Source organism: Haliotis rufescens, unplaced genomic scaffold (genome assembly GCF_023055435.1).
Source record: "Haliotis rufescens isolate VD_foot unplaced genomic scaffold, xgHalRufe1.0.p SCAF_7, whole genome shotgun sequence".
Classification (NCBI taxonomy): domain Eukaryota; kingdom Metazoa; phylum Mollusca; class Gastropoda; order Lepetellida; family Haliotidae; genus Haliotis; species Haliotis rufescens.
The window spans coordinates 58,599,013-58,625,314 of NW_025964361.1; the positions used below are offsets into that span (position 1 = coordinate 58,599,013).

General features: G+C 40.9%; 2 protein-coding genes across 3 annotated transcripts; both read right to left on the reverse strand.

Annotated features, from left to right (window-relative positions):
• Window positions 1-1,096: 1,096 nt before the first annotated feature.
• LOC124147555 lies at window positions 1,097-11,641 on the reverse strand. 2 transcript variants are annotated; one of them, XM_046518188.2, is made up of 4 exons: window positions 11,389-11,641; window positions 10,493-10,619; window positions 3,646-3,711; window positions 1,097-2,255 (listed from the first exon to the last, which is right to left on the reverse strand). In XM_046518188.2, the coding sequence occupies exons 1-4, from the start codon at window positions 11,435-11,437 to the stop codon at window positions 2,153-2,155; spliced, it is 345 nt and encodes a 114-aa protein (XP_046374144.2). In that variant the 5' UTR covers window positions 11,438-11,641; the 3' UTR covers window positions 1,097-2,152. The 2 variants fall into 2 exon arrangements, with proteins under 2 accessions (XP_046374144.2, XP_046374143.2); XM_046518187.2 differs by having other exon boundaries at window positions 3,646-3,776; window positions 11,389-11,638.
• Window positions 11,642-18,348: 6,707 nt separating this feature from the next.
• LOC124147554 (protein shisa-4-like) lies at window positions 18,349-25,928 on the reverse strand. Its single transcript, XM_046518185.2, has 4 exons — window positions 25,774-25,928; window positions 23,166-23,265; window positions 22,369-22,544; window positions 18,349-19,563 (listed from the first exon to the last, which is right to left on the reverse strand). The coding sequence occupies exons 1-4, from the start codon at window positions 25,823-25,825 to the stop codon at window positions 19,397-19,399; spliced, it is 495 nt and encodes a 164-aa protein (XP_046374141.2). The 5' UTR covers window positions 25,826-25,928; the 3' UTR covers window positions 18,349-19,396.
• Window positions 25,929-26,302: the final 374 nt, after the last annotated feature.

Below are 26,302 nucleotides of genomic sequence, written 5' to 3' on the forward strand. Positions count from 1 at the left end.
TAGTAAGTGGTTATGGGACAGTTTTCTCCCTGGTACTGACTTATACTGGTGGTATTAAGCTAAAACTTATTGGCTAGACTTTTTTTCAAGTAATCCGTGGATAACAAAATTTCCCGTTAGGTCAGGTACCTATTTGCTATTGGGAGTCGAGTACCCTTTTTAATGATTGCGAGTCTAGATACTCCTTAGCTCGTGTACCTTGTATTTTGGGAAATGTAGAATGTCCTTGCCCAGTCAAAAAGACTGAGTGTTTGGTCCATAAGACTAGTTTGATACTCTGGCGTTTTTCGTCTATTTTATTGTCCAAGAAATTTATATTTTAGTTATAGGCTCTTTGTGTTTATTTCCCACTAGTTAACCCAGCAGAGGTTATTCACTCTGAGCTGCCTAACTCTCGGTTGTTAATTAGTCGCAGCCGATTATCTTGTCTGAACTGAACTTTATTTACATATATATGTATAATTATGTATATATATGCCAAGCATGCATGCAAGTTTATACAGATTTACTAGGGTTCAATTCAAAAGGAGGGAGAGTTACTTGATACGTTTAAACAATGACATGATGATTTTACAGAATTTGGACAGTTCCTAGTCGTGTATTATTGAAAAGTAAATTTATTTTACGCATATTGGGTTTGATGTAGTAGAATCTGTGTTAAAATGTTTTCTTTCATTTTCTGAAGATGGACAAATAAGCATGCCAAGCGTTTTCCTGCAGTACGTTTAAATAGTATTCAAAATTTAGGCAATCACCTTTTATGATACTATACATTGTGCCTTATCCCTTTCACTGTTCCAACACTGTAGGTTAATGTCATTTAATTTTCATGGACTAAATGTTTTAAGTATGTTGAATTTTTGAAACTTTTAGAAATTGTAAATCCAATATGTACATGATGCTAAATGATAGCGGGTTGTTTGGCATTCAGTTTCACGCAGTTAATTCGGCTTCCTACATAATACCTAAGGAGCAGTGAAGTAGTGTTATTTCATGCTTACAATGTACCGCCAGACCCTGACGCATAAAGTTGCACAAGTCAGTCACGTTTGAAAACAACATAGTGGAAGCACTTGGTACAAAACAAAACAATAGAAACACTTATTATATGTCTATTTTTGAGGCGCCAAATTCCGTCCACCAAGTGGTTGATCATAGCTACATGATAGAAAAAGATAAATTCAATATACTTATATCGATTCTGTGGAGTAATTGAGAGTTCACTGATTGTACCAATCGTTGGAAAATGTGTGTAGTCCAGATTTGAAAGAAAACAGAGAAGGTGAAGTCTTAAGATCCTGTGGGAATTTCTTCCAAAGAACTGCTGCAACATTAAGGATTTGAGTCCAAGCTATCTTTGGACTCTTTGGTCCGGTCAGTAGGTGGTCGTTGGCTGACCGTAACTGTCTTTCTGGTGCATAAGATGTGATGAGATCGGCAAGGTAGGATGGGACCAAGGCGTTACAGATCTGTAGGTGATGGTCCAGATCTTGTATTGAATCCTTGCTTTGATGTAATGACATCATGACTGATGCCGTCTTGCCTCATCTGCTAACCAAAGGCGTTGCTGACTTCTGGATTCTCTGGAGATTTGCCCAACCCAGCCCATTACAATAATCCAACCTGGAAAGGATCAGACACTTGACCAGATGATATGCAGCTTCTTTTGTGAGGTGTGTGCGGATGGATCCGATGTTCCATTAAACAAACAGTCAGTAAGATCAGTGGTGATATACGTTAATTCATGTACCTAGAGCGTATATCTTTACAGTTGTATGCTGTATCGCATACAACATGTACAATATGATTAATCTCACTGTCAACTGACTGAAATATACAAAAGGCTTGTACATTACAGTTTATAATCACGCGGTGTCGTGTGTTAGTCCAAAATGGATCTCTTGTTACGTGGGATTGAGGTGAAGTAAGTTTGATGACTGTGTGAATGCGAGAACGATACTTCCTTAATTTGGTGATGAACAGAACGCCCTGTTTGCATGGCATCAGAAACCCCTGTCAGGTGGGTCATCTTCAACACTGCAAAATGATGGGAGAGAAAATGTGTACACCCCTGGTGGCGGCTCTGCTGACACATTCATCATAGGCTGGTGGTGGTGTATTTTCAACTCGCGGCGGCGTAGGTCGGGCTGGTTCAAATGGCGGACGTGCGACAGGTGTTCCCAAAGCTAAACGAGATGGCGGCGGGGTAGGTCGGGCTGGCTCGGGTGGCGGAAGTACGACAGGTTCTCCCAAAGCTAAACAAGATAAATACAAAGAGTTATCATTATTTGACATATACCAAAGCATGTGAAAGTGTTTGTGTTGTCGACAAATAATAACATTGCAATTGTATTTAAAAATACGAAGAGTGATCACACACACACACACACACACACACACACACACACACACACACACACACACACACACACACACACTCTCTCTCTCTCTCTCTCTCTCACACACACACATACACACACACACACACACACACACACACACACACACACACACACTCAGACTAACTCAGCTCATTACGATAACGAGTTTTCACCCACCAGAAAGGAAGTTTCCTGCCGCTGTCAGTAATTTTCCAGCTATGTCACAGGCCTGTAATATAGGGCCTGAGAAACCGGTTAGACCACGTACATCGTACAAAGACACAGAATAAGTCAGGTCAAGGAGACCACTAGATCCACAATTTTGTCATGTTTAAGACAACCAAGGGCTTCTGACATCCAACCCCATCCTCACACAGAACACTGCTGGGCAAACGAAAACGGGATTTGACCAAAATATGACAACCGTTCTGAAAACGTTACTGGGCTGAAACAGTCGCCGAAACTGCAAACTTGATGTCCCCAAAAACAACAATAATACCATCATTAGAAATATAACCTTCAAATTGTTACACCTTCTGTTTCACTTTAGCCATCATCAAACATGTGTGTTTACATTCTTTTGCCAGGTAGTGGTGGCTTATATCCCAGGGTAATATGACGATAGCCCTGATCAGCTAACATGCATCCCTCGATACGCACGCACGCTTGCACGCACGCACACACGCACACACGCGCGCGCGCACACACACACACACACACACACACACACACACACACACACACACACACACACACACACATACATACATACAGTAAACTACGGTTATAACGAACTCAAAGGGACCACTAACTTTAGTTCGTTGTAACTGTAGTTCGTTATAAGCATTTATACAGCATATATACATCAAATGGCCGGGAGTAAAAAATAAGTTCGTTATATCGGTCAGTTCGTTATAAGCGTGTTCGTTATTACCGTAGTTTACTGTACATACATACATACATACATACATACATACATACATACATACATACACCAATGCGATAAATTTGGTATCACGATCCGATAACTATGTAAATGAGATCAAGAACTATTTTAAGAAGAAATTGCCTTTACGCCCAATTGAATCTGTCGGTAGATTCTCGAGACGGACTATTCTCTGGCGTTGATGTTCTATATTTACACTCCAGGCTACTATGAAATGTAAAATATATATCACGTGAGGCATAACCATATAAATCCACAGAGCGATACTCACTTGTACACCCATGGTTCACATATAAATATATACACCAGTATATGTACCTGTAAACATCGGCGGCTGGTTTTTTGGCGCTTTTCTCCTTGACTTCCGGCAGAAGTACACAACACCTGCGATGAAGAGGATGACAAACAATGCTCCAATGACGATCCCAGCGATTGCCACTTTCGGAAATCTGACAGAAGTATATAAATGAGTCGCCATATACGAATTTACAAAACTCTCGGACCAAGGGCAGCAGATGGAGCTGTGATGGATCCCCTCTCACATAGATATTCATTGAAATGAGAAAGCAGACTCACTGGCGAAGCTAGCTCTAGACAAAGCGGAGATCCAGCCTATTCCCTTCAGTAAACTAGAGATGAAAAGCAAAATCAAAGCTTCCATAGCACCAATAGCCCAAAGGGAGATGCAAGTAAGATCAGCATATGGCTATACAAAATTCAACCCAAGATCCAACAAAAGCAAGACTCATACTCAAATGAAAGGAAAATTGAAATTGCCATCTCATGCCTCAGACTCGGTCACAAAAAAACACTATGGCAAGGTTTGTTCATCTTGCAATCAGACTGAATCCATTGGTTAAAACAAGAATTGTAGTTAGATCCGCTATCTGTCATAGATCTCCTAAAGACAAGAGATGCAATAGCGAAGGCCAAATTGACTCTATTTCTGAGAGATGGACAGTAACTCGAACGTATATAAACAGAGCAGCCAAGAATAAAAATGAAATTATATCAATATACGAAAATAGAAATCATATCAATACAAAAACAGTAATTATGTGAATAAGACAGACAGACAGGTAGATACGGCGGACGGACAGACGGACAGAAAGGATAATGCAAACATACACACATACAGACAGATAGGTGGACAAAGAAGGAAATTAGACACAGTCACACAGACCGACAGCTAAGGCAGACAGACCGTAAGGCAGACAGACAGGCAGACAGATAGGTGGACAAAGAAGAAAATTAGACACAGTCACACAGACCGACAGCTAAGGCAGACAGACCGTAAGGCAGACAGACAGGCAGACAGAAAGATGGGTACAGAAGGAAATTAGGCAGAGAGACAAGACAGATAACGTAGACAGGCAGACAGACAATCAAACAAATAGATAAGACAGACAGATGACTAAGACAGACAGATCAGGCACAAAATTCGGAGAGATGAGTGAAACAGACGGAACGACAGATTGGACAGATGGACAGACAGACATAAAATGCAGACAGATAAGGCAAACAGACAGATAGGGAGAGGGGGCAGACAGATAGAGACACATCCAGATAAAAGGTAAACGGACAGATAAGGGAGACAGACAGATAAGGCAGACAGACAGACAGTGAAGCAGACAAAGGTTACGGCATACATATAGGCAGACAGGCAAACAGACTATCAAACAGAGACATAAGGCATACGGGCAGATAGTTAAGTACACAAACATAAAGCCATACAGATAAGGCAGACAGACAAGGCAGACAGAGAGACAGACAAGGCAGACATACATACAGATAAGGCAGACAGACAAGGCATACATACATACAGATAAGGCAGACACACAAGGCAGACATACATACAGACAAGGCAAACAGACAAGGCAGACATACATACAGATAAGGCAGACATACATACAGATAAGGCAGACATACATACAGACAAGGCATACATACATACAGACAAGGCAGACATACATACATATAAGGCAGACACACAAGGCATACATACATACAGACAAGGCAAACAGACAAAGCAGACAGATAAGGCAGACATACATACAGATAAGGCAGACATACAAGGCAGACATACATACAGATAGGGCAGACAGACAAGGCAGACATACATACAGATAAGGGAGACAGACAAGGCATACATACATACAGATAAGGCAGACATACAAACATATAAGGCAGACACACAAGGCAGACATACATACAGACAAGACAGAAAGACAAGGCAGACAAACATACAGACAAGACAGACAGACAAGGCAGACATACATACAGACAAGGCAGAAAGACAAGGCAGACATACATACAGACAAGGCAGAAAGACAAGGCAGACAGACAAGGCAGACAAACATACAGATAAGGCAGACAGACAAGACAGAAAGACAAGGCAGACAAACATACAGACAAGACAGAAAGACAAGGCAGACAAACATACAGACAAGGCAGACAGACAAGGCAGACAGACAAGGCAGACAGACAAGACAGAAAGACAAGGCAAAAAGACATACAGACAAGACATAAAGACAAGGCAGACAAACATACAGACAAGACAGAAAGACAAGGCAGACAGACAAGGCAGACAAGACAGAAAGACAAGGCAGAAAGACAAGGCAGAAAGACAAGGCAGACAAACATACAGACAAGGCAGACAGACAAGGCAGACAGACAAGGCAGACAGACAAGACAGAAAGACAAGGCAGAAAGACATACAGACAAGACAGAAAGACAAGGCAGACAAACATACAGACAAGACAGAAAGACAAGGCAGACAGACAAGGCAGACAAACATACAGACAAGGCAGACAGACAAGGCAGACAGACAAGGCAGACAAACATACAGACAAGGCAGACAGACAAGGCAGAAAGACAAGGCAGACAAACATACAGACAAGGCAGACAGACAAGGCAGACAGACAAGACAGAAAGACAAGGCAGAAAGACGTACAGACAAGACAGAAAGACAAGGCAGACAAACATACAGACAAGACAGAAAGACAAGGCAGACAGACAAGGCAGACAAACATACAGACAAGGCAGACAGACAAGGCAGACAAACATACAGACAAGACAGAAAGACAAGGCAGACAAACATACAGACAAGGCAGACAGACAAGGCAGACAGACAAGGCAGACAGACAAGACAGAAAGACAAGGCAGAAAGACATACAGACAAGACATAAAGACAAGGCAGACAAACATACAGACAAGACAGAAAGACAAGGCAGACAGACAAGGCAGACAAGACAGAAAGACAAGGCAGAAAGACAAGGCAGAAAGACAAGGCAGACAAACATACAGACAAGGCAGACAGACAAGGCAGACAGACAAGGCAGACAGACAAGACAGAAAGACAAGGCAGAAAGACATACAGACAAGACAGAAAGACAAGGCAGACAAACATACAGACAAGACAGAAAGACAAGGCAGACAGACAAGGCAGACAAACATACAGACAAGGCAGACAGACAAGGCAGACAGACAAGGCAGACAAACATACAGACAAGGCAGACAGACAAGGCAGAAAGACAAGGCAGACAAACATACAGACAAGGCAGACAGACAAGGCAGACAGACAAGACAGAAAGACAAGGCAGAAAGACATACAGACAAGACATAAAGACAAGGCAGACAAACATACAGACAAGACAGAAAGACAAGGCAGACAGACAAGGCAGACAAACATACAGACAAGGCAGACAGACAAGGCAGACAGACAAGGCAGACAAACATACAGACAAGGCAGACAGACAAGGCAGACAAACATACAGACAAGACAGACAGACAAGACAGATATATATACAGATAAGGCAGACAGACAAGACAGACATATATACAGACAAAGCAGACAGACAAGGCAGAAAGACAAGGCAGAAAGACAAGGCAGACAAACATACAGACAAGGCAGACAGACAAGGCAGAAAGACAAGGCAGACAAACATACAGACGAGGCAGAAAGACAAGACAGACAAACATACAGACAAGGCAGACAGACAAGGCAGAAAGACAAGGCAGACAAACATACAGACAAGACAGAAAGACAAGGCAGACAAACATACAGACAAGGCAGACATACATACAGATAAGGCAGAAAGACAAGGCAGACAAACATACAGACAAGACAGAAAGACAAGGCAGACAAACATACAGATAAGACAGACAGACAAGGCAGACATACATACAGACAAGGCAGAAAGACAAGGCAGACAAACATACAGACAAGACAGAAAGACAAGGCAGACATACATGCAGATAAGACAGACAGACAAGGCAGACATACATACAGACAAGGCAGAAAGACAAGGCAGACAAACATACAGACAAGACAGAAAGACAAGGCAGACAAACATACAGACGAGGCAGAAAGACAAGGCAGACAAACATACAGACAAGGCAGAAGGACAAGACAGACAAACATACAGACAAGGCAGAAAGACAAGGCAGACAAACATACAGATAAGACAGAAAGACAAGGCAGACAAACATACAGACAAGACAGAAAGACAAGGCAGACAAACATACAGACAAGGCAGACAGACAAGGCAGACAAACATACAGATAAGGCACACAGACAAGACAGAAAGACAAGGCAGACAAACATACAGACAAGGCAGAAAGACAAGGCAGACAAACATACAGATAAGACAGAAAGACAAGGCAGACAAACATACAGACAAGACAGAAAGACAAGGCAGACAAACATACAGACAAGACAGAAAGTCAAGGCAGACAAATATACAGACAAGGCAGACAGACAAGGCAGACAGACAAGACAGAAAGACAAGGCAGACAAACATACAGATAAGGCAGACAGACAAGTCAGACATACATACAGATAAGGCAGACATACATACAGATAAGGCAGGCATACATTCAGATAAGGCAGACAGACAAGGCAGACATACATACAGATAAGGCAGACAGACAAGGCAGACAGACAAGGCAGACAAACATACAGACAAGGCAGACAGACAAGGCAGACATACATACAGACAAGGCAGACAGACAAGGCAGACATACATACAGACAAGGCAGACAGACAAGGCAGACATACATACAGACAAGGCAGACAGACAAGGCATACAGACATACAGATAAGGCAGACAGACAAGGCAGACAGACAAGACAGACATACATACAGACAAGGCAGACAAACATACAGACAAGACAGAAAGACAAGGCAGACAGACAAGGCAGACATACAGACAGACAAGGCAGACATACATACAGACAAGACAGAAAGACAAGGCAGACAAATATACAGACAAGACAGAAAGACAAGGCAGACAAACATACAGACAAGGCAGACAGACAAGGCAGACATATATACAGACAAGGCAGAAAGACAAGGCAGACAAATATACAGACAAGGCAGACATACATACAGACAAGGCAGACATACATACAGACAAGGCAGACAGACAAGGCAGACATACATACAGACAAGGCAGTCAGACAAGGCAGACAAACATACAGACAAGGCAGACAGACAAGGGAGACAAACATACAGATAAGGCAGACAGACAAGGCAGACAGACAAGGCAGACATACATACAGATAAGGCAGACAGACAAGGCAGACATATATACAGACAAGGCAGACAGACAAGGCAAACAAACATACAGATAAGGCAGACATACATACAGATAAGGCAGACAGACAAGAGAGAAAGACAAGGCAGACAAACATACAGATAAGGCAGACAGACAAGGCAGACATATATACAGACAAGGCAGACAGACAAGGCAAACAAACATACAGATAGGGCAGACATACATACAGATAAGGCAGACATACATACAGACAAGGCAGACAAACATACAGACAAGGCATACATACATACAGACAAGGCTTACATACATTCAGACAAGGCATACATACATACAGAGAAGGCATACATACATACAGACCAGGCAGACAGACAAGGCAGACATACATACAGATAAGGCAGACATACATACAGATAAGGCAGACATACATACAGATAAGACAGACAGACAAGGCAGACATACATACAGACAAGGCAGACAGACAAGGCAGACAGACAAGGCAGACAAACATACAGATAAGGCAGACAGACAAGGCAGACATACATACAGACAAGGCAGACAGACAAGGCAGACATACATACAGACAAGGCAGACATACATACAGACAAGGCAGACAGACAAGGCAGACATATATAAAGACAAGGCAGACATACATACAGACAAGGCAGACATATATAAAGACATATATAAAGACAAGGCAGACAGACAAGGCATACATACATACGGACAAGGCATACATACATACAGACAAGGCTTACATACATTCAGACAAGGCATACATACATACAGACAAGGCATACATACATACAGACAAGGCAGACATACATACAGATAAGGCAGACATACATACAGATAAGGCAGACATACATACAGATAAGACAGACAGACAAGGCAGACATACATACAGACAAGGCAGACAGACAAGGCAGACATACATACAGACAAGGCAGACAGACAAGGCAGACATACATACAGACAAGACAGAAAGACAAGGCAGACATATATACAGACAAGGCAGACATACATACAGACAAGGCAGACATACATACAGACAAAGCACACAGACAAGGCAGACATTCTGCTTCTGACATACATACAGATAAGGCAGACATACATACAGATAAGGCAGACATACATACAGATAAGATAGACAGACAAGGCAGACATACATACAGACATACATACAGACAAGGCAGACATACATACAGACAAGGCAGACAGACAAGGCAGACGTACATATAGACAAGGCAGACAGACAAGGCAGACAGACAAGACAGAAAGTTAAGGCATACAGACAGACAGATAATGGGTGAGTGAGTGAGTATGATTTTACGCCGCTTTAGCAATATTCCAGCAATATCACGGCGGGGGACACCAGAAATGGGCTTCACACATTGTACCCATGTCGGGAATGTCCTACTCTTTCGAGCGGGAGCTACCATTATGGTACAAGCGTCGGTGTGTCACACAGAAAACCCTAATTCGATTTCCCACAATGTGTTAAGCACGTAATTATTGTCCCTCTTCTTGATACTGGTATCATGTATCAATGAAGCTAAATGCGGCGTACACCTCAACTCACTCACCCATCTACAATGTGATGCACCAACCTTTCTACTTCACAGCAAGTTTTTGTAGAACGTGGATTGCAACACTGTCCTTCACAAAGGAAAAATCCGCCAAGTATTCTAGAAGGTTCAGTAGAAAATTCCTTGAAGCATAGTTGCGAAGCTTGAGCTGTAACGAGAATTGTAATGTCTTCATTCCTCACTGGTGGCCCAGTCGTCTCAGGCGCCACGATTCGCTGTGGCACCGCAGAAACCAATGATTGTGGGTTCGAATCCCAGTTCGCCCCGATTATGTTTCTAGGTTTGTCAGCACCATACCCGTGCTCATGGGTTTCACCGAAGTGGTAAACGTCTGAGACCCGCATCACTTCGGGCTTTCCTCCCAAATTAAGCAGACACGCCGCGACATATAACTAGAATACCGTTAAACCCAACTCTCTCACTCACTCATTCGTTAGCTTTGAGTAACACAACTGTTGAACACGCACCCATTCACTCATACACCCTCCCCCACTCACCCACACACCCCTCACGCACGTACCCAAGAGCTATTGTGTTGGGAAACATGTGATATCCTTCGACAAGTGACTGAATAATCTTACATTTACGATTGGTAAGGTTTCATATTAATTTTAGAATAGCATATTTATGTGAATACAATTGCAAGAGTCCAAACATATAGCAGAAGCACTGTATACATGTCAGCAAACCTGTTGCTGACTGCATTAGAAGCAGACCCCGTAAAGGGCACAATGACACGCGATCAGCCAGGTCACCCCGATCTTCCATTTCAGTGGCGAGTAATGTGGACATTTTCTGACATTTTCCTGGAGTTCTCACGCGGTTCAGCAGTGAGATTTGTTTCCAACATATACCTATATACACCTTATCCATATTTGATTAATAGAGGTACAAACGATGAACCAGTAAATACTTACAAACAACGGTTAACACCAGCACAGCAAATCCATTCTGTATAAGGGTCATCTTATTATATTTAAAGCGACGACACTGCGTCTGCCCAGTCGACAGTTAAACATATAAGATATACCCTCTCATGGGATGTTGCGAAACACCACACAGCACACACTGAAAAAGCATTCTAAATTAAGCCGAATACTGGATGACTGCCAGTGTATACAAACATGTATGTTATCCTGGTAGAATGGGTGGGTATGTAAATAAAGCCATTCGTCGTTTTGTATAGAACTGTGATTCGAGGGTTTAAACGAAAGCGATGATTCGCTATGTACAGTTATGTCCCTTGGTGGTGCGCCCTTCTTATGATTCTCGGTCTGTCATCTCCTGATGCGTGGATGTTGGTTACGCCTGCTTGCATGAACGGACGAACGGACTACTGTTTCGTGATTGGCTTGCATTAGAACAGGCGTGGCTTGTGGTGGATTATTGAGTTGAACGATGTGTGTTGATTGGGTGAGTTTTTGTGAGTGAGTTCGGTTTTACGCCGCGTTTAGCAATATTCCAGCAATATCACGGCGAGGGACACCAGAAATAGGCTTCACACATTGTACCCATGTCGGGATTCGAACCCGGGTCTTCGGCGTGAATGTCATCGTCCCACAGATGACATTCTTTTATATTTCTCTTTGACCATGTGGACTTATGAAGTGAAGTTTGGTGTTTCGAATCTAATTACAGAACATTTTCGTTAAGTAACTTTAATTGTTGGTAATTGTATGAATCGAATATTAAGCATGGTGTATTAAGCATTTATGTATGGTATATTTTGAAAGATGTGTACGTGTCAAAGTCCATATTTCACATGGAAGGTTTTAGAACAGACATGTACCTATGGACAAAATCATTTTCCATTTGCGTATGATTAAGATAGTACTAGTAAATTCAAAGTGAACATGATGCTAAATAATTGTGGGTTTTGTCATTCCGGTTCACTAAGTTAATTCTGCTTCCAACATAATACCTTGGGGAGCGTTGGAGTATTGATATATCTCAAGCTTACATTGTTATCAATGAAGCGTCAGATCCTGCCGAATAAAGTAAGATCTTGCACAACAAGACAGTCGCTCTGGGAAACAACACAGTTTAAACGACATACACGATTTGATTCATTCATATTGAGTTACGACTGGTGCAAGTGTTCTCTTGTGATAGTCACGTCACGCAAACAAGTTCCAACATAGATCCCTTTGTACGTAGGATTGAGGTGAGCCAAGTGAGAGAGAGAGAGATTTAGCAATGCACACATTTACATCTGTATTCATACCCGTCCAATATCCTGGTAGGTGTGTTGTGTCATGTATGAAAGGGGGTAGCGATACAAAACCAAAATAATGACATGTACATGTGTGTCCATACCATTTGGAATAATTTAGACGGTTTACAATTTCAAACCGTATTCCAAACGTTACATATAGAAACGAAACTTCCCCTTAAATTTCCAGGTATTAATAGCAAATTGTTCGCAGGTTTGGCATATATGAGATAAGTTTGAACTACTTTGAGGTATACAAGACGAATCAACGAGTTGTGCGGCATTTTATTTCCTTTCATGACCGTATGCAGGCATCAATGCTCAATCAAACCTTATACCATGGAGACCGCCTCCGTGGTCTTGTGGTAGAGTGTCCGCCCGGAGAGCGGAAGGTCCAGTGTTCGATCCCGGGCCGCGTCATACAAAAAGACGTTAAAAGATTGTACTTGTTGTTACCCTGTCTGGCGCTGGGCATTAAGGGGCTAAAACAAGGACTGGTCGGCTCGGAGTCAGTATACTGTGTCTGAGTGGGGTATTCATGTTAAACTATGGCATGGTATCTCAGTGAGCTAGCACTATAAATCGGCATCAGTCCGGACTAGTACAAGCAGCCACACACACACATACACGTGCATGCACGTCGCTATATAAGTGCAATAATCTTGGACGCGACGTTAAACCCAATTTCACCTTATACCATGGAAATATATGGACATATATGTTATGTGATCTCTGCATGGAAAGGGAGGACAATCTAATTACAGTCTGGAGCTATCTTAGTGGTTTTCGCATTGAGAAAAATGACTTCACGCCGCATTGCGTTATTTATTTATCGTTGGTCAAATATACTCAACAACAAAAGTTCCTGTGACACCAATATTTTAGTGTATTTTTCAAACAAGTAAAGTTTGGTTTTTAATATTGTTGTACATGTATGGAATCAAGTCACAAAAAACGCAACTACTACAGAAAAGCATGCATTCCATGCAAAAGTTGACTTTTATGCAAGCCCCATGCATTTCACTACCCAAGAATGGGTATAAAAACATGTGCGTTAACGGGATTCCATATGCATTGTTTAGCATCGTGCTGACAACAACCACTCAGAAAACAACAAAATTACGCAGTTATAAAACATTGCGAAATGCCGAGCCTGTCTGAAAATGAGCGTCTGCGAGCCACTGGTATGCTTGAATCGGGATCGAGTCAACGTGATGTTGCAAATCAATTTTACGTCCACAGAAACACCATTTGGTGTTTATGGCAACGTTGGCAACAGACGAATGCAGTCAGAGGCCATCCTCTGAGTGGCAGGCCACGCGTAACCAATAATCGACAAGACAACTGGATTCGAACAAGGCACCTACGAAATCGATTCCAGCCAGCAACAATGACTGCAAGACGCATCCCTGGCCTTCGACGAATATCTTCACAAACCGTACGTCGCCGCCTCAGATGTGCAGGGATTGTCGCCAGAAGACCCGCGAGACGTCCCATTTGACAGGAAACCACCGTCAAGCACGTTTACAGTGGTATATGCAGCAGATTTGGACAGATATCCCACAGTACTTTGTGCGACGCATGGTCCATTCCATGAGGCGAAGATGTGTTGCTTGCATCGCAACCGGAGGTGGACACACACGATATTGATTTGTAAATTGACATTTTGGCATGTTCATGTGTTTTTTTTATGAAATCACGCATTTTCTGAAGTCAGTATGGCAAATTAAACCATTTAAACACTTACAGGAGTCTTTTATCTGTTGCAAACCGAAATTGTTTCAGATTTGGTAAAAAACATAACTTTGCATTAAATCTTATTCTATGTCACAGGAACTTTTGTTATTCAGTATATTAACTTGCCATCTTATCCCTAAGGAAAACATTCTTCTTAATCAACAGTTTGAACATATTTTTTTAGTCATCTTTTCATTAAATTTCGAGAGGCAATAGCACTGCATTTTCCAAATGAATACAATACATCAATCTAAATATATAGGTCGTGAATGACCGATGACTGATTACCCAAAACTTTTCCAGGAATTAGTTCCATAAAAAGAATAAACTATGAGCCCACGACGTAGTTTTGCGATGTTCGTGGAAATTAGTTCTGCTGTAGTTTCGACACATATGTGTCAGGAACCTTACTTTATATTGACAAAATATATTGATAATACAGTTTCTTGGACGTCCAGCACTTTCGATTAGGCAAGCCGATTTAGAACCACCGATGATGCTGCGGTGTCACCTAAAATCCTGTGGATGCACGGCTGGCCAATATGTTATCGTGCCGGATATGTCATAACACTCATTCGGAATCATTAACTACTATGTTACTTGTTTTGACTCATTTCAAGCGTGACTACATCAAATTCTTCAGTTCAAAGTCATAATAATCAAATCAACTACTAGTAAATAAAAGATAAAAAATATCCTCGTCTACGCGATCCCCTTTTGGGAGGGGATTAACCATTGATTGATTGAAGCGAGTGCGAGTATTACTGAACTGCACATGTTCCATAGAACCACAATCAAAATAGTTGCTAAATTTATGAGAACTATATTGTTTTAGATACCCTAGATACAAGTTCATGGACGAAATGTTAACTGCAGAATATATATATATATATATATATATATATACACACACAAACACACACACACACACACACACACACACACACACACACACACACACACACACACACACACACACACACACACATATAAATATATATATATGTATGTATCTAATGCGGTCTAACCGGTCTCTCAGGCCCTATATTACAGGCCTGTGACATAGCTGGAAAATTACTGACAGCGGCAAGACACTTACTTCCTGGTGGGTGAATACTCGTTATCGTAATGAGCTGAGTTAGTGCATGTACACTACCTGGCAAAAGAATGTAAACACACATGTTTGGTGATGGCTAAACAGAAACAGAAGGTGTAACAATTTGATGGTTATATTTCTAATGATGGTATTATTGTTGTTTTGGGGGACATTAAGTTTGCAGTTTCGGCGACTGTTTCAGCCCAGTAACGTTTTCAGAACGGTTGTCATATTTTGGTCAAATCCCGTTTTCGTTTGTCCAGCAGTGTTCTGTGTGAGGATGGGGTTGGATGTCAAAAGCCCTTGGTTGTCTTAAACATGACTAAATTGTGGATCTAGTGGTCTCCTTGACCTTACTTATTGTGTGTCTTTGTACGATGTACGTGGTCTAACCGGTTTCTCAGGCCCAATATTAAAGGCCTGTGACACAGCTGGAAAATTTCTGACAGCGGCAGGACACTTACTTCCTGGTGGGCGAATACTCGTTATCGTAATTAGCTGAGTTAGCTACATATTGAATGTGACATGTTGTTTGGGTTTGTGTGTGTGTGTGTGTGTGTGTGTGTGTGTGTGTGTGTGTGTGTGTGTGTGTGTGTGTGTGTGTGTGTGTGTACGTGGTATTGAGCGTTCGCGTAAGATTATATTGTATTGATCGATTAGGTTTCATCAGGGACCCGTCGTGGTAAAGCTGTCCCTGCCATTGTTCCTGTCGGTTGTGTGTAATATACATCCGTCCCATGGGGAAGGAGGGCTCGACGAATACCGTCCCTGCAGCTCCTGGGCTGTGTGTCGCCGGTGCAGGCTGGAGGGAGTATACGTCACCGGGGGCGTAGCTTTTGTCTGTGTTGTGTGCGCCTGGATAACATACATATAGGTGATGCACGTGATCTATGATCTACATAATCTACAAGAGGTACACGATAGTCTGTGTTGTGTGCGCCTGGATAACATACATATAGGTGATGCACGTGATCTCCCCTGATCTACATAACCTACAAGAGGTACACGATAGTCTGTGTTGTGTGCGCCTGGATAACATACATATAGGTGATGCACGTGATCTATGATCTACATAACCTACAAGAGGTACACGATAGGCTGTGTTTAGTGTATATACATATGTATATAGAGGGGTGAGATTATTTTTCTATACGAATATATTATGCTATTTACTCTATCATCGACAGCTTGGTTGTTATTGCCTAGCGTTAATAGTCCTTAAACTGTCAGTTGGTTTATCCTTGTCATTGAATCTTACTGCAATAGGTCTTTATATTTATTTTTTCTGCATCATGTATGTGTATTCACGTCCGCTCTTTAACACCTTTTGACAATTACGAATCGGAGCCTCTGTGAGTGAGGCGTTACTCTAGCATGGGCGGCCCAATCGTTAGTTATACAGTGACAGGGCGTGAGGATTGTGATAACATTCACGCTCTGCAGACTGAATAATAACACAACCAGGAAATAATATTAATATACAAAGGTTACAGATTATTTCACAATGCGTTCGAATATGATTAATTCAGTGAAACTAATCTACATGTACTTGGACATACATAAACTGAGGGGCAAAAGAAAATATACCCAGCTGTTCCTATGTAATTGTAAATTGAAAGAAATGTTGTTACATTTGATTAAGCCTCTTAACCATCACTCATTCTTTAACAGTTTGTAACAAGTAACCTGTGGCTGGGTAATTTTGTGAAAAATACATTGGTTACATGACGACTCGGGAAAGAAATGAATTTGCAACTACATGGCCTCTTCCATGTTTGAAAAGCTGTAACTGTGTGCCGATAAAAGCAATTTTAATTATTTTCAAAAATAAGATGTTTGGGGCATCAGCACTTGTGTATCGTGCGATCTTTCCAATTTTTAAAGATTTAACTCAATTAAAATTTTAGAACTATAACCTTGTAGAATTGTTGACTGTCAGTGCAGTTAATCTTTTTGGATAGCAATTCCCTTACTTTAGATAATTGCAATTGAAAATCAAACATATGATAAAATCAACTGATCGGAGAGGTGTAGTTAAACTTTCTTGTGCTCCTCGGTACCTTTAACTGGATATCTCTAAACTGATAGACAGGTATGCCATCCCGATAATATCGTCCTTTTTTATAAACATTTTTCTTTATAATCTCAGTTAGTTGTATAGAGTTGCGATCCCTAGATGTCCCAGCATCATATTAATGTGGATGCGAATCCAAGATTCACCCTGCATATGATTCTTCCTTTGTAAACACCAGAGCCCACTTGCACAAAGCGATCTTAGCGCTAAGACTATCGTAAGCCTATGTTAAAGTATGGGAGTTACGATCATCTTAGCGCTAAGATCGCTTTGTGCAAGTGGGCCGAGCTCGTTGGTTTCAGCAAAATGGTATATGACTACGACCCTATCACCTTTGCTGGTCCTCCCACATATGTTGACAGGCCATGATATAACTGCCATGCTGTTCAAAACTTAATCCAATTCACTCACTTATCTTAATAAATCAGGAACAGATACTTTGACTTTGAATGTTTTTCAAGTCATAAGACATCAATTTCTTCTCAAATGTGAATGCATCAGAATTGAGAAGCCAGATGTATGCACATAATTCCAAAATAGTCACCATTATGTTATTTTTGTATGTAAAAATAACACATAAAGGATATTTCACTCGACAATTAAATTATATCCTTACAAATGTAAAGCCTTGAAACGTACACTCTCCCTACCTAACACGCAGGGACGTTTCACTACCCCTTGTAATTGCGACATAAAAAGTAATTCCATGTTTGCAAAATCTTTAAAGATCTAAACGAAAATAACAAAAAATATTTGAATTCATTAATATTCTTTATTGACATTTGGATATGAGTTTATACATTTAATCAACTTGAACAAAAAGTATTCTTGAAATCTGCGAGACCGCTGTTGGAATCGAATTAATACATGCTGGTCAAGTGACAAAAATGGCGTTTTACAAAAGGAACAGTCTCGATTTACGAATTAAAAATGAGAAATTTAGAGTTTATAACGAAACATTTTCAAGAGAAAAACAAAAGGCAAGAAGCGATATTAGCCCAATAAATGGCTCTCTGTGACATTGTGCGTTGTCACAGTGTGAAACTGACGAAAAAAGGAAGTCAACAGTTTGTGTACGTGCTGGCACTTACAATAAAGGGAGACAATTTGCGGGGAGGTAGCTCCAGTAAAACAATAGTCCCGTCAAAGTGCTATGTTCATTGCAGTGAAGTAGCAAGTATTATGTACACTGCAATGAAAATATCATCTCAACTGCAGAAAACTTAGTCCTTCACACTGAAGTATATAATAAAAATATGGCAAATATGCGGACCTCGCTCTCGAAATGTCACCCTTGCATCCCAAGTCCGACTCCCCATTGTTCTGGGTGCCTTAGGTTTGGTGCCTCCCAATCTGTTGACTGACATTGGGAGAGTACCCGGGTTTGCTACCAGGAATACAGCCCTTCTGACAATCTGGGTAATGCAGAAGGCTGCAGTGTTGGGGAGTCTTCACATTCTCCGAAAAGTCCTGGGTGGGTTTGACTAGGCAGCGCTTCCTGGGAGAAGTCCCATTCGCTGTCTGGGCTGCGTGTAAAGGGGGCAAGGGCCCTGAGCTGATGATGAGCCTAACCAGCCTGACTGTGCCAAGATAACACAAACCCTCTTTGCTACATTTTTTATTTTAATCTGTAAATAATAATAATAATAACAACAACAACAACAATAATGACCAGTGGATGTCAGTGGTAGAAGCCCGGTGTCCGTCAATAACTTTGTGTAAAATCACTTCATTAAAAGTAGCAAGGTAGATTCTGCAATATGCAGTAGCGTTGTGTATGATTTGATTGTATTGATCAAATAGGATTTAGGGATATGTCGTGGGCAAAGCTGTTGGTTGTTGGTAATATGCACCCGTCTGCACAGGGTAGGGCGGTGGGGGGAATGTCGTCCCTGCATCTCCTGGGTAGTGTGTCACCGGTGCGGGTTGAGGGGGGCCGACGTAACCGGGGGCGTAGGCTGTATTTGGTGTGCCTGGATAACACAGATGACCAGTAACCTATTATTCTAAAGTACTCACGGAAATGAAAAAAACCCTGTTTTTTTTCGATCTCAGATTTTAAATAAATGCAGTTAATATACAAAATATATAAATATTCAAACAACTCAATTAGTACTAATTGGGCCTTGGCACATATACAGCGTATCAAAGGTTTTTATGTCTTTTTACACGTAAAAGTGTGTAGAAATATTAACAAAACAGACTATTGTGAAACTGAGCATAACCAGGTATTAGTAGATCAAAGTGAATGTCCATGACCTATGACACCTTGACGACAGGTGCTTGAAACCAACGTGCATGTGATTTGTCAGTGGTTAGTGATTTGTGAGTGGCATTGTGGGATAGTGAATTATCGTCAAAATATCAGAACGTAAAAGTAGTATATTCTCTTCTCAAACAACAACTTACATGTCATTATTATCATGTACATAAACATAGCTGTTATTTATATTGTTGTTTTCATAACTTTTTTTCCAGGCTAATTTGCATAATGCCTATAGACTGTTTCCGCCATTTCAATTTGGACTTAGTTTTACTTTTGAATATTGAAAGTGCCTACAAATTACCTCCTGTAAAGTGCATTTTGTATTGAGCACTGAGATAAAACTAGCAAATCCAGACTAGTACTTTTCCAGTTGTTTTGTTATTTCGTATTTACATCTACGTAATGCTTTGTGTCGATTATTAAATCCAGCAAAACAGGTTTTTTTCATTTCCATTAGTACTTTAGTAATTTTCGGAAGCATTATTTACCTCAATGAGTGTGAGTCTGGGTCTACGTCACTGTCGGCAATGTTAGTGCCATATCACGGCAGAGGACAATGAACCTCATGTACCCATCCATTGTGAAGATCCGGGGTAGAATAGGCCTTCACCCACCCATGCCTGCCGTAAAAGGCGACTATGCTTGTCGTAAGAAGCCACTTACGGGGTTGATGCATGTCATCACATCCCAATTGTGTGGATCGATGCTCATGATATCAATCAGTGGATTGTCTAGTCCAGACTCGATTATTTACAGACCGCCGTCATATAGCTGGAATATTGCTGAGTGCGGCGTTATACATTATACCAAAAGCGCTAATACCCACTCTACCACTTAAATCCAGTATACCCATCGTACAATTACTCCCATTGTACCCATGATACGTTTTATACGCATTGTACACATTTAGCCATTGTGCACTCATACCGATTGTGCCCAGGGTACGTATACCTTGTATACCCAGTGTACCGTTGTTCCCACTGCATCAACGTGACATTGTTTCCTTATATGGGGATATATGGATATAGACTTACGTGACTTACGTGATCTACATCATCTCTTGACTTATATGATCTGCATTGTACATCATCTACGTGATCTACGTGATCTACATTGTACATGATCTACGTGATCTACATTGTACATGAACTACATTGTACATGAACTACATTATACATGATCTACGTGGTCTACATTGTACATGAACTACGTGATCTACGTGATCTACATTGTACATGAACTACATTATACATGATCTACGTGATCTACATTGTACATGAACTACGTGATCTACGTGATCTACATTGTACATGAACTACATTATACATGATCTACGTGATCTACATTGTACATGATCTACATTATACATGATCTACATTATACATGATCTACGTGGTCTACATTGTACATGAACTACATTGTACATGAACTACATTATACATGATCTACATGATCTACATTGTACATGATCTACGTGATCTACATTGTACATGATCTACATGATCTACGTGATCTACATTGTACATGAACTACATTGTACATGAACTACATTATACATGATCTACATGATCTACATTGTACATGATCTACGTGATCTACATTGTACATGATCTACATGATCTACGTGATCTACATTGTACATGAACTACATTGTACATGAACTACATTATACATGATCTACATGATCTACATTGTACATGATCTACGTGATCTACATTGTACATGATCTACATGATCCACGTGATCTTCATTGTACACGATCTACGTGATCTACATTGTACACGATCTACGTGAAATACATGATCTACATGATCCACGTGATCTTCATTGTACACGATCTACGTGATCTACATTGTACATGATCTACGTGAAGTACATGATCTACGTGATCTACACTGTACATGATCTACGTGAAGTACATGATCTACGTGATCTACATTGTACATGATCTACGTGAAGTACATGATCTACGTGATCTACACTGTACATGATCTACGTGAAGTACATGATCTACGTGATCTGCACTGTACATGATCTACGTGAAGTACATGATCTACGTGATCTGCACTGTACATGATCTACGTGAAGTACATGATCTACGTGATCTGCACTGTACATGATCTACATTGTACATGATCTACGTGAAGTACATGATCTACGTGATCTGCACTGTACATGATCTACATTGTACATGATCTACGTGAAGTACATGATCTACGTGATCTGCACTGTACATGATCTACACTGTACATGATCTACGTGAAGTACATGATCTACATTTTACATGATCTACGTGATCTACATTGTACATGATCTACGTGATCTGCCGTCACATGGCAGGAGTACTGCTGTGCGGCATCAGGCAACAAACAAACACTTACTTTTTATGCAAATTGTGTGAGTGACGGGTGCTATCGATAGGACAGGGCTTGCTTGGAAGTAGTACTGTTTTCACTCACAAGTAGATGTCTTCAAATCTATATTTTGGAAGAATAATGAAGCTACAACATACCCGCGACTACCACAGACATCGGATAGTTGCTCCCCACCACTTGCCCACGTGCACGACGTGATGCATTGTTGCAGAAACACGCACTGCACACGATGCAGGAGACGATGAAGAAAACAACAACACCAACTGCGATCCCTACTATCGCCGGAACTGGAAGGGTTGGATGGTAATTGGTGCTGTAAAGGAAGGAAGTATTTCTGAATGCATTTTAGTGATGTGACGTTACATCATAAAGTGTATGTTCCTATTTACAATTGAGCACGGCGAGATGTTTTCCTCCTTGTTCAGTGAAACACGCCGTGACATAACTGGAATATTGTTAAAAGCGGCGTTAAACCCAACTCACTCACCCACTCACTCACTCAGTACATACGTTTGGCGTGCGTTATACTGGAATGTCTAAAATTAATTCAACCTTACCATACCCCACGGGTTTGGGATATGTTTAACACTTCATTATATTGTAATAGATGGTGAGTGTTGTGAAGGTATTTCTTATGTTGATGAAGTAAAGAACTACATAATAAAGTTGTTATAAAATAGCCAGGCGTGTGTCAAAACACATAAGGTTGAGATGCTTTGTTAATTAAGTCACAGAAACGTTATCGATTTTACACGATGTAAATATGTTTGTTTCCTCAGATGCAAATTGAGAATAGTAGTATTTTGCAAGGCGACAGGGAAATCATATTCGTTCTGTATTGGGTTTGGTCACACATATTCAACGAGAACTAGAAATTGCCAAATACATTCATATACATGTATTGTCAATAGCAATAGTAAAGGCATTAACTCACTTGGGACAACAGTATTTGTTGTCACCGCTTCCACAGCACCCGTACTCACACAGTGTATCACGAAAAAGGTTGTCGATGTAGCAGATATCGTAGCCATGTGCTTCAAATGGAATTGCATCTATATGAGCCTACTGGTATTAGTTATCTGATAAAGGTCAATGTTTGTGATATGGGTCTGTGTTCATTTTCGTTCTGAAAAAAAACATCATGTTGGTATATCTTGAAGTAACCTGTCGCCAGAGTCTTCAACTGTTATTTTGTATCCTATTGATGCTATTATCTTTGTTGGAACCAGGGGGCACGGGTGGCCATGTCGTCTAAGGCGCCGCAATTCGCTGTGCAGATTTGCGTCCCATGGGCACGCGAGAAACCTATGATTTTGGGTTCGAATCCCGGTTCTCCCCGATTATGTTTCTAGCTTTGTCAGCACCATACCCGTGCTCGTGGGCTTCACCGAAGTGGTAAACGTCTAAGACCCGCATCACTTCGGGCTTTCCTCCAGCATTAAGCTGACACGCCGCGATATAACTGGAATATATCCACTGAACCTCACTCACTAGGTCCAATGATGTGTCCTGTCCTTGAAGGATTTCATTAACTTACAGGCTGTGACAGCACTATCTCATTCTGGGGAATAGGCAATGTATTTGACAAAATTCGTCCTTAATGCAAGGATTGCTATCTTTAAATGACAACTGTTCATAAACAGTATTTGGATTTTGAGACAAGAGTTACATTTGCAACCAGATATAATTAGTTTATTATAGTAATTCTTGCATCTTCCATGAACTTGGGAAATACTGAATTCTGATTGGTCTCGTAGAGGTATGAAATCACAATAACTACATCTGATTCACACAGACGATTTAAAGACCGTATCACCATTGAAGATGAAAAGTCCTTTTCCTCAGCCAAGGTCGGTAGACAATTTTAAATAATTATGTTTACAATTACTGGTATATAGGTTGTAACATGCAGAGGGAAAAACCCCGACAGAAATCGACTGAGAGAGTACTGTAAAACGTGAAATTAACGCGAGCGTGAATTAAATGCGAAAAATGCGAGTGGTCTTTGCTCGCATTAACAAAAATCGCATTTATATCAAGAATAAGACATTTTGGATAGCAGAAATACCAACATAGACATACGCTGAAAACAAACAACTATGTATTCCATATCAATATTTAGCCTCGATACAGGCTCCTTATGACACAGTTAAGGAAGCTCTGTCAAACGTGACAGAGAAATTATAGGGAGGAATAAGTACTTGTGTTGAACCGCTAACTACAAGTTCTGCAGAACCTCTCGTCCCAGTACTCATGTCAGTCTACTTTTGTCATGGCCATACAGTTGCTGGTGGGTTTCACCAAGTGGTAAAGGATTTGGACATACAGCACTTCCGGCTTTCCTCCCACACCAAACTGACACACCGTCATACAATTGCACTAGTCTATGCCGCATTAAACCATCTCACTCACTAACTCTTGTCAAAAGAACCAGCTCCTTAAGTATTGATTAAACCCACATCTTACAAATGTCAGAAGTCAGCATGCAAGAGGAAGACCTGTCTCACTGAAGAAGAAACAAGTTTGCATGAAGGAGAATTTTTGTGAAAATGCGAAGTTTGCATCTGAAGGCGATTATGATGAGTGAGTGAGTGAGTGAGTTGGGTTTAACGCCGCTTTAAACAGTATTCCAGTTATATCACGGCGTGTCAGCTTAATGTGGGAGGAAAGCCCGAAGTGATGCAGGTCTCAGACGTTTACCACTTTGGTGAAACCCACGAGCACGGGTATGGTGCTGACAAACCTAGAAACATAATTTGGGTGAACCGGGATTCGAACCCACAATCATAGGTTTCTGGCGTGCCCAAGGGACGCAACTCTGCACAGCGAATCGCGGCGCCTTAGATGACTGGGCCACCCGTGCCCCCGCGATTATGATGAACATGATTACTCAAGATGAAACTAAACCTGCAGATATGAATAGTATTGTTATAGCATTTCAGATGCTTTGCCATTGATCTTGGATTGATACCAAGTATCTTCTAGTTGGGGGAAATACATTTGTATTTTTGGAGTTGTAGGTTTGCGCTGTTTAGTTTCAAAGTTATAGTGTATAAAGTAAGCAAATCTGGCGGCCATTCTATCTTGGCAGCCATCTTGGATTTCTAAAATTATTCAATGGTCATAGGTGGTACCAAGGAAGATAACAGCATCAGTAAGATACAAAATAACATTTGTCGACTCGGGTGCAAGGTGACTTCCTTGATTCCCACACCATAGACTAACATGGTTCATTATTTTCTGAACAAAATTGAACACAGATCCCTATCACAAACAGTGACCTATGTTAAAATACTGATACCACACTTATGTTGAAAAACAGGCCCGAAAACAAACTTGCCTGAGACATTAAACTAACAGAATATGAAGTCAAACCTTCTGAATACCGGATGTACTACGTTACTAAAATTGAAACTCCAAATGAAATTTAGCTATGATGTAGCAAGACAAACGAGTAATCAAAAGAGTAAAATAATGATGTGATTTATAATCACTTTCACTTTTTGACACATATCATTATAACTAGGTATGTATTTACTTACAAACGGCGACCAGTACCAGAATGTAACACCCAGTTGTAAGAGAACCCATCATGCTGAAGCTGGTCGTTGGAGAACTTCATGCATCTGTACATAGGTACAGGAATTGTGACTTGACTTTAACTTTCCTTATTCCCTGATAACATTCATGTTGCCGATAGTAATGACACAAAAGGTTTATATGACGTGATCAATGCTATCGCCATGTCCACCCATGTATGTACATGCTCTGTATTTTCCTGGTTACATGTTTTGCGTCAGCAAGTGAGTAGAACCTAGATTGTCCTCCATTTTAAAATTATCTGGGGCGGCCGTTTAACCTGGTGGTTAAAGCATTCGTTCGTCATGCTGGTTGTTCGAGTGGTTAGTATTACATATGAACCATTCTTGCAATGATTGTAACTGAGGTATTTGTAGACACAAAAGGCTCTATTACACAAACTATCCTTAGCTTACGTTAACCTTACCCACTACGGTTAGATTTGAGCTCACCTTAGTTTTATTCAGTGTGTCAACCTTAATGCTGAGGTTG

Coding starts and splice junctions, on each gene's coding strand:
- LOC124147555 (XM_046518187.2), bottom strand. CDS start 11,437: ATGACCCTTATACAGAATGGATTTGCTGTGCTGGTGTTAACCGTTGTT. Junction 10,620..11,388: donor GCTGGTGTTAACCGTTGTTT/GTAAGTATTTAC, acceptor TTCTCGTTACAG/CTCAAGCTTCGCAACTATGC. Junction 2,256..3,645: donor CCAGCCGCCGATGTTTACAG/GTACATATACTG, acceptor TATCTTGTTTAG/CTTTGGGAGAACCTGTCGTA.
- LOC124147554 (XM_046518185.2), bottom strand. CDS start 25,825: ATGATGGGTTCTCTTACAACTGGGTGTTACATTCTGGTACTGGTCGCC. Junction 23,266..25,773: donor TCTGGTACTGGTCGCCGTTT/GTAAGTAAATAC, acceptor TTCCATTTGAAG/CACATGGCTACGATATCTGC. Junction 19,564..22,368: donor GATGTCTGTGGTAGTCGCGG/GTATGTTGTAGC, acceptor TGTGTTATCCAG/GCACACCAAATACAGCCTAC.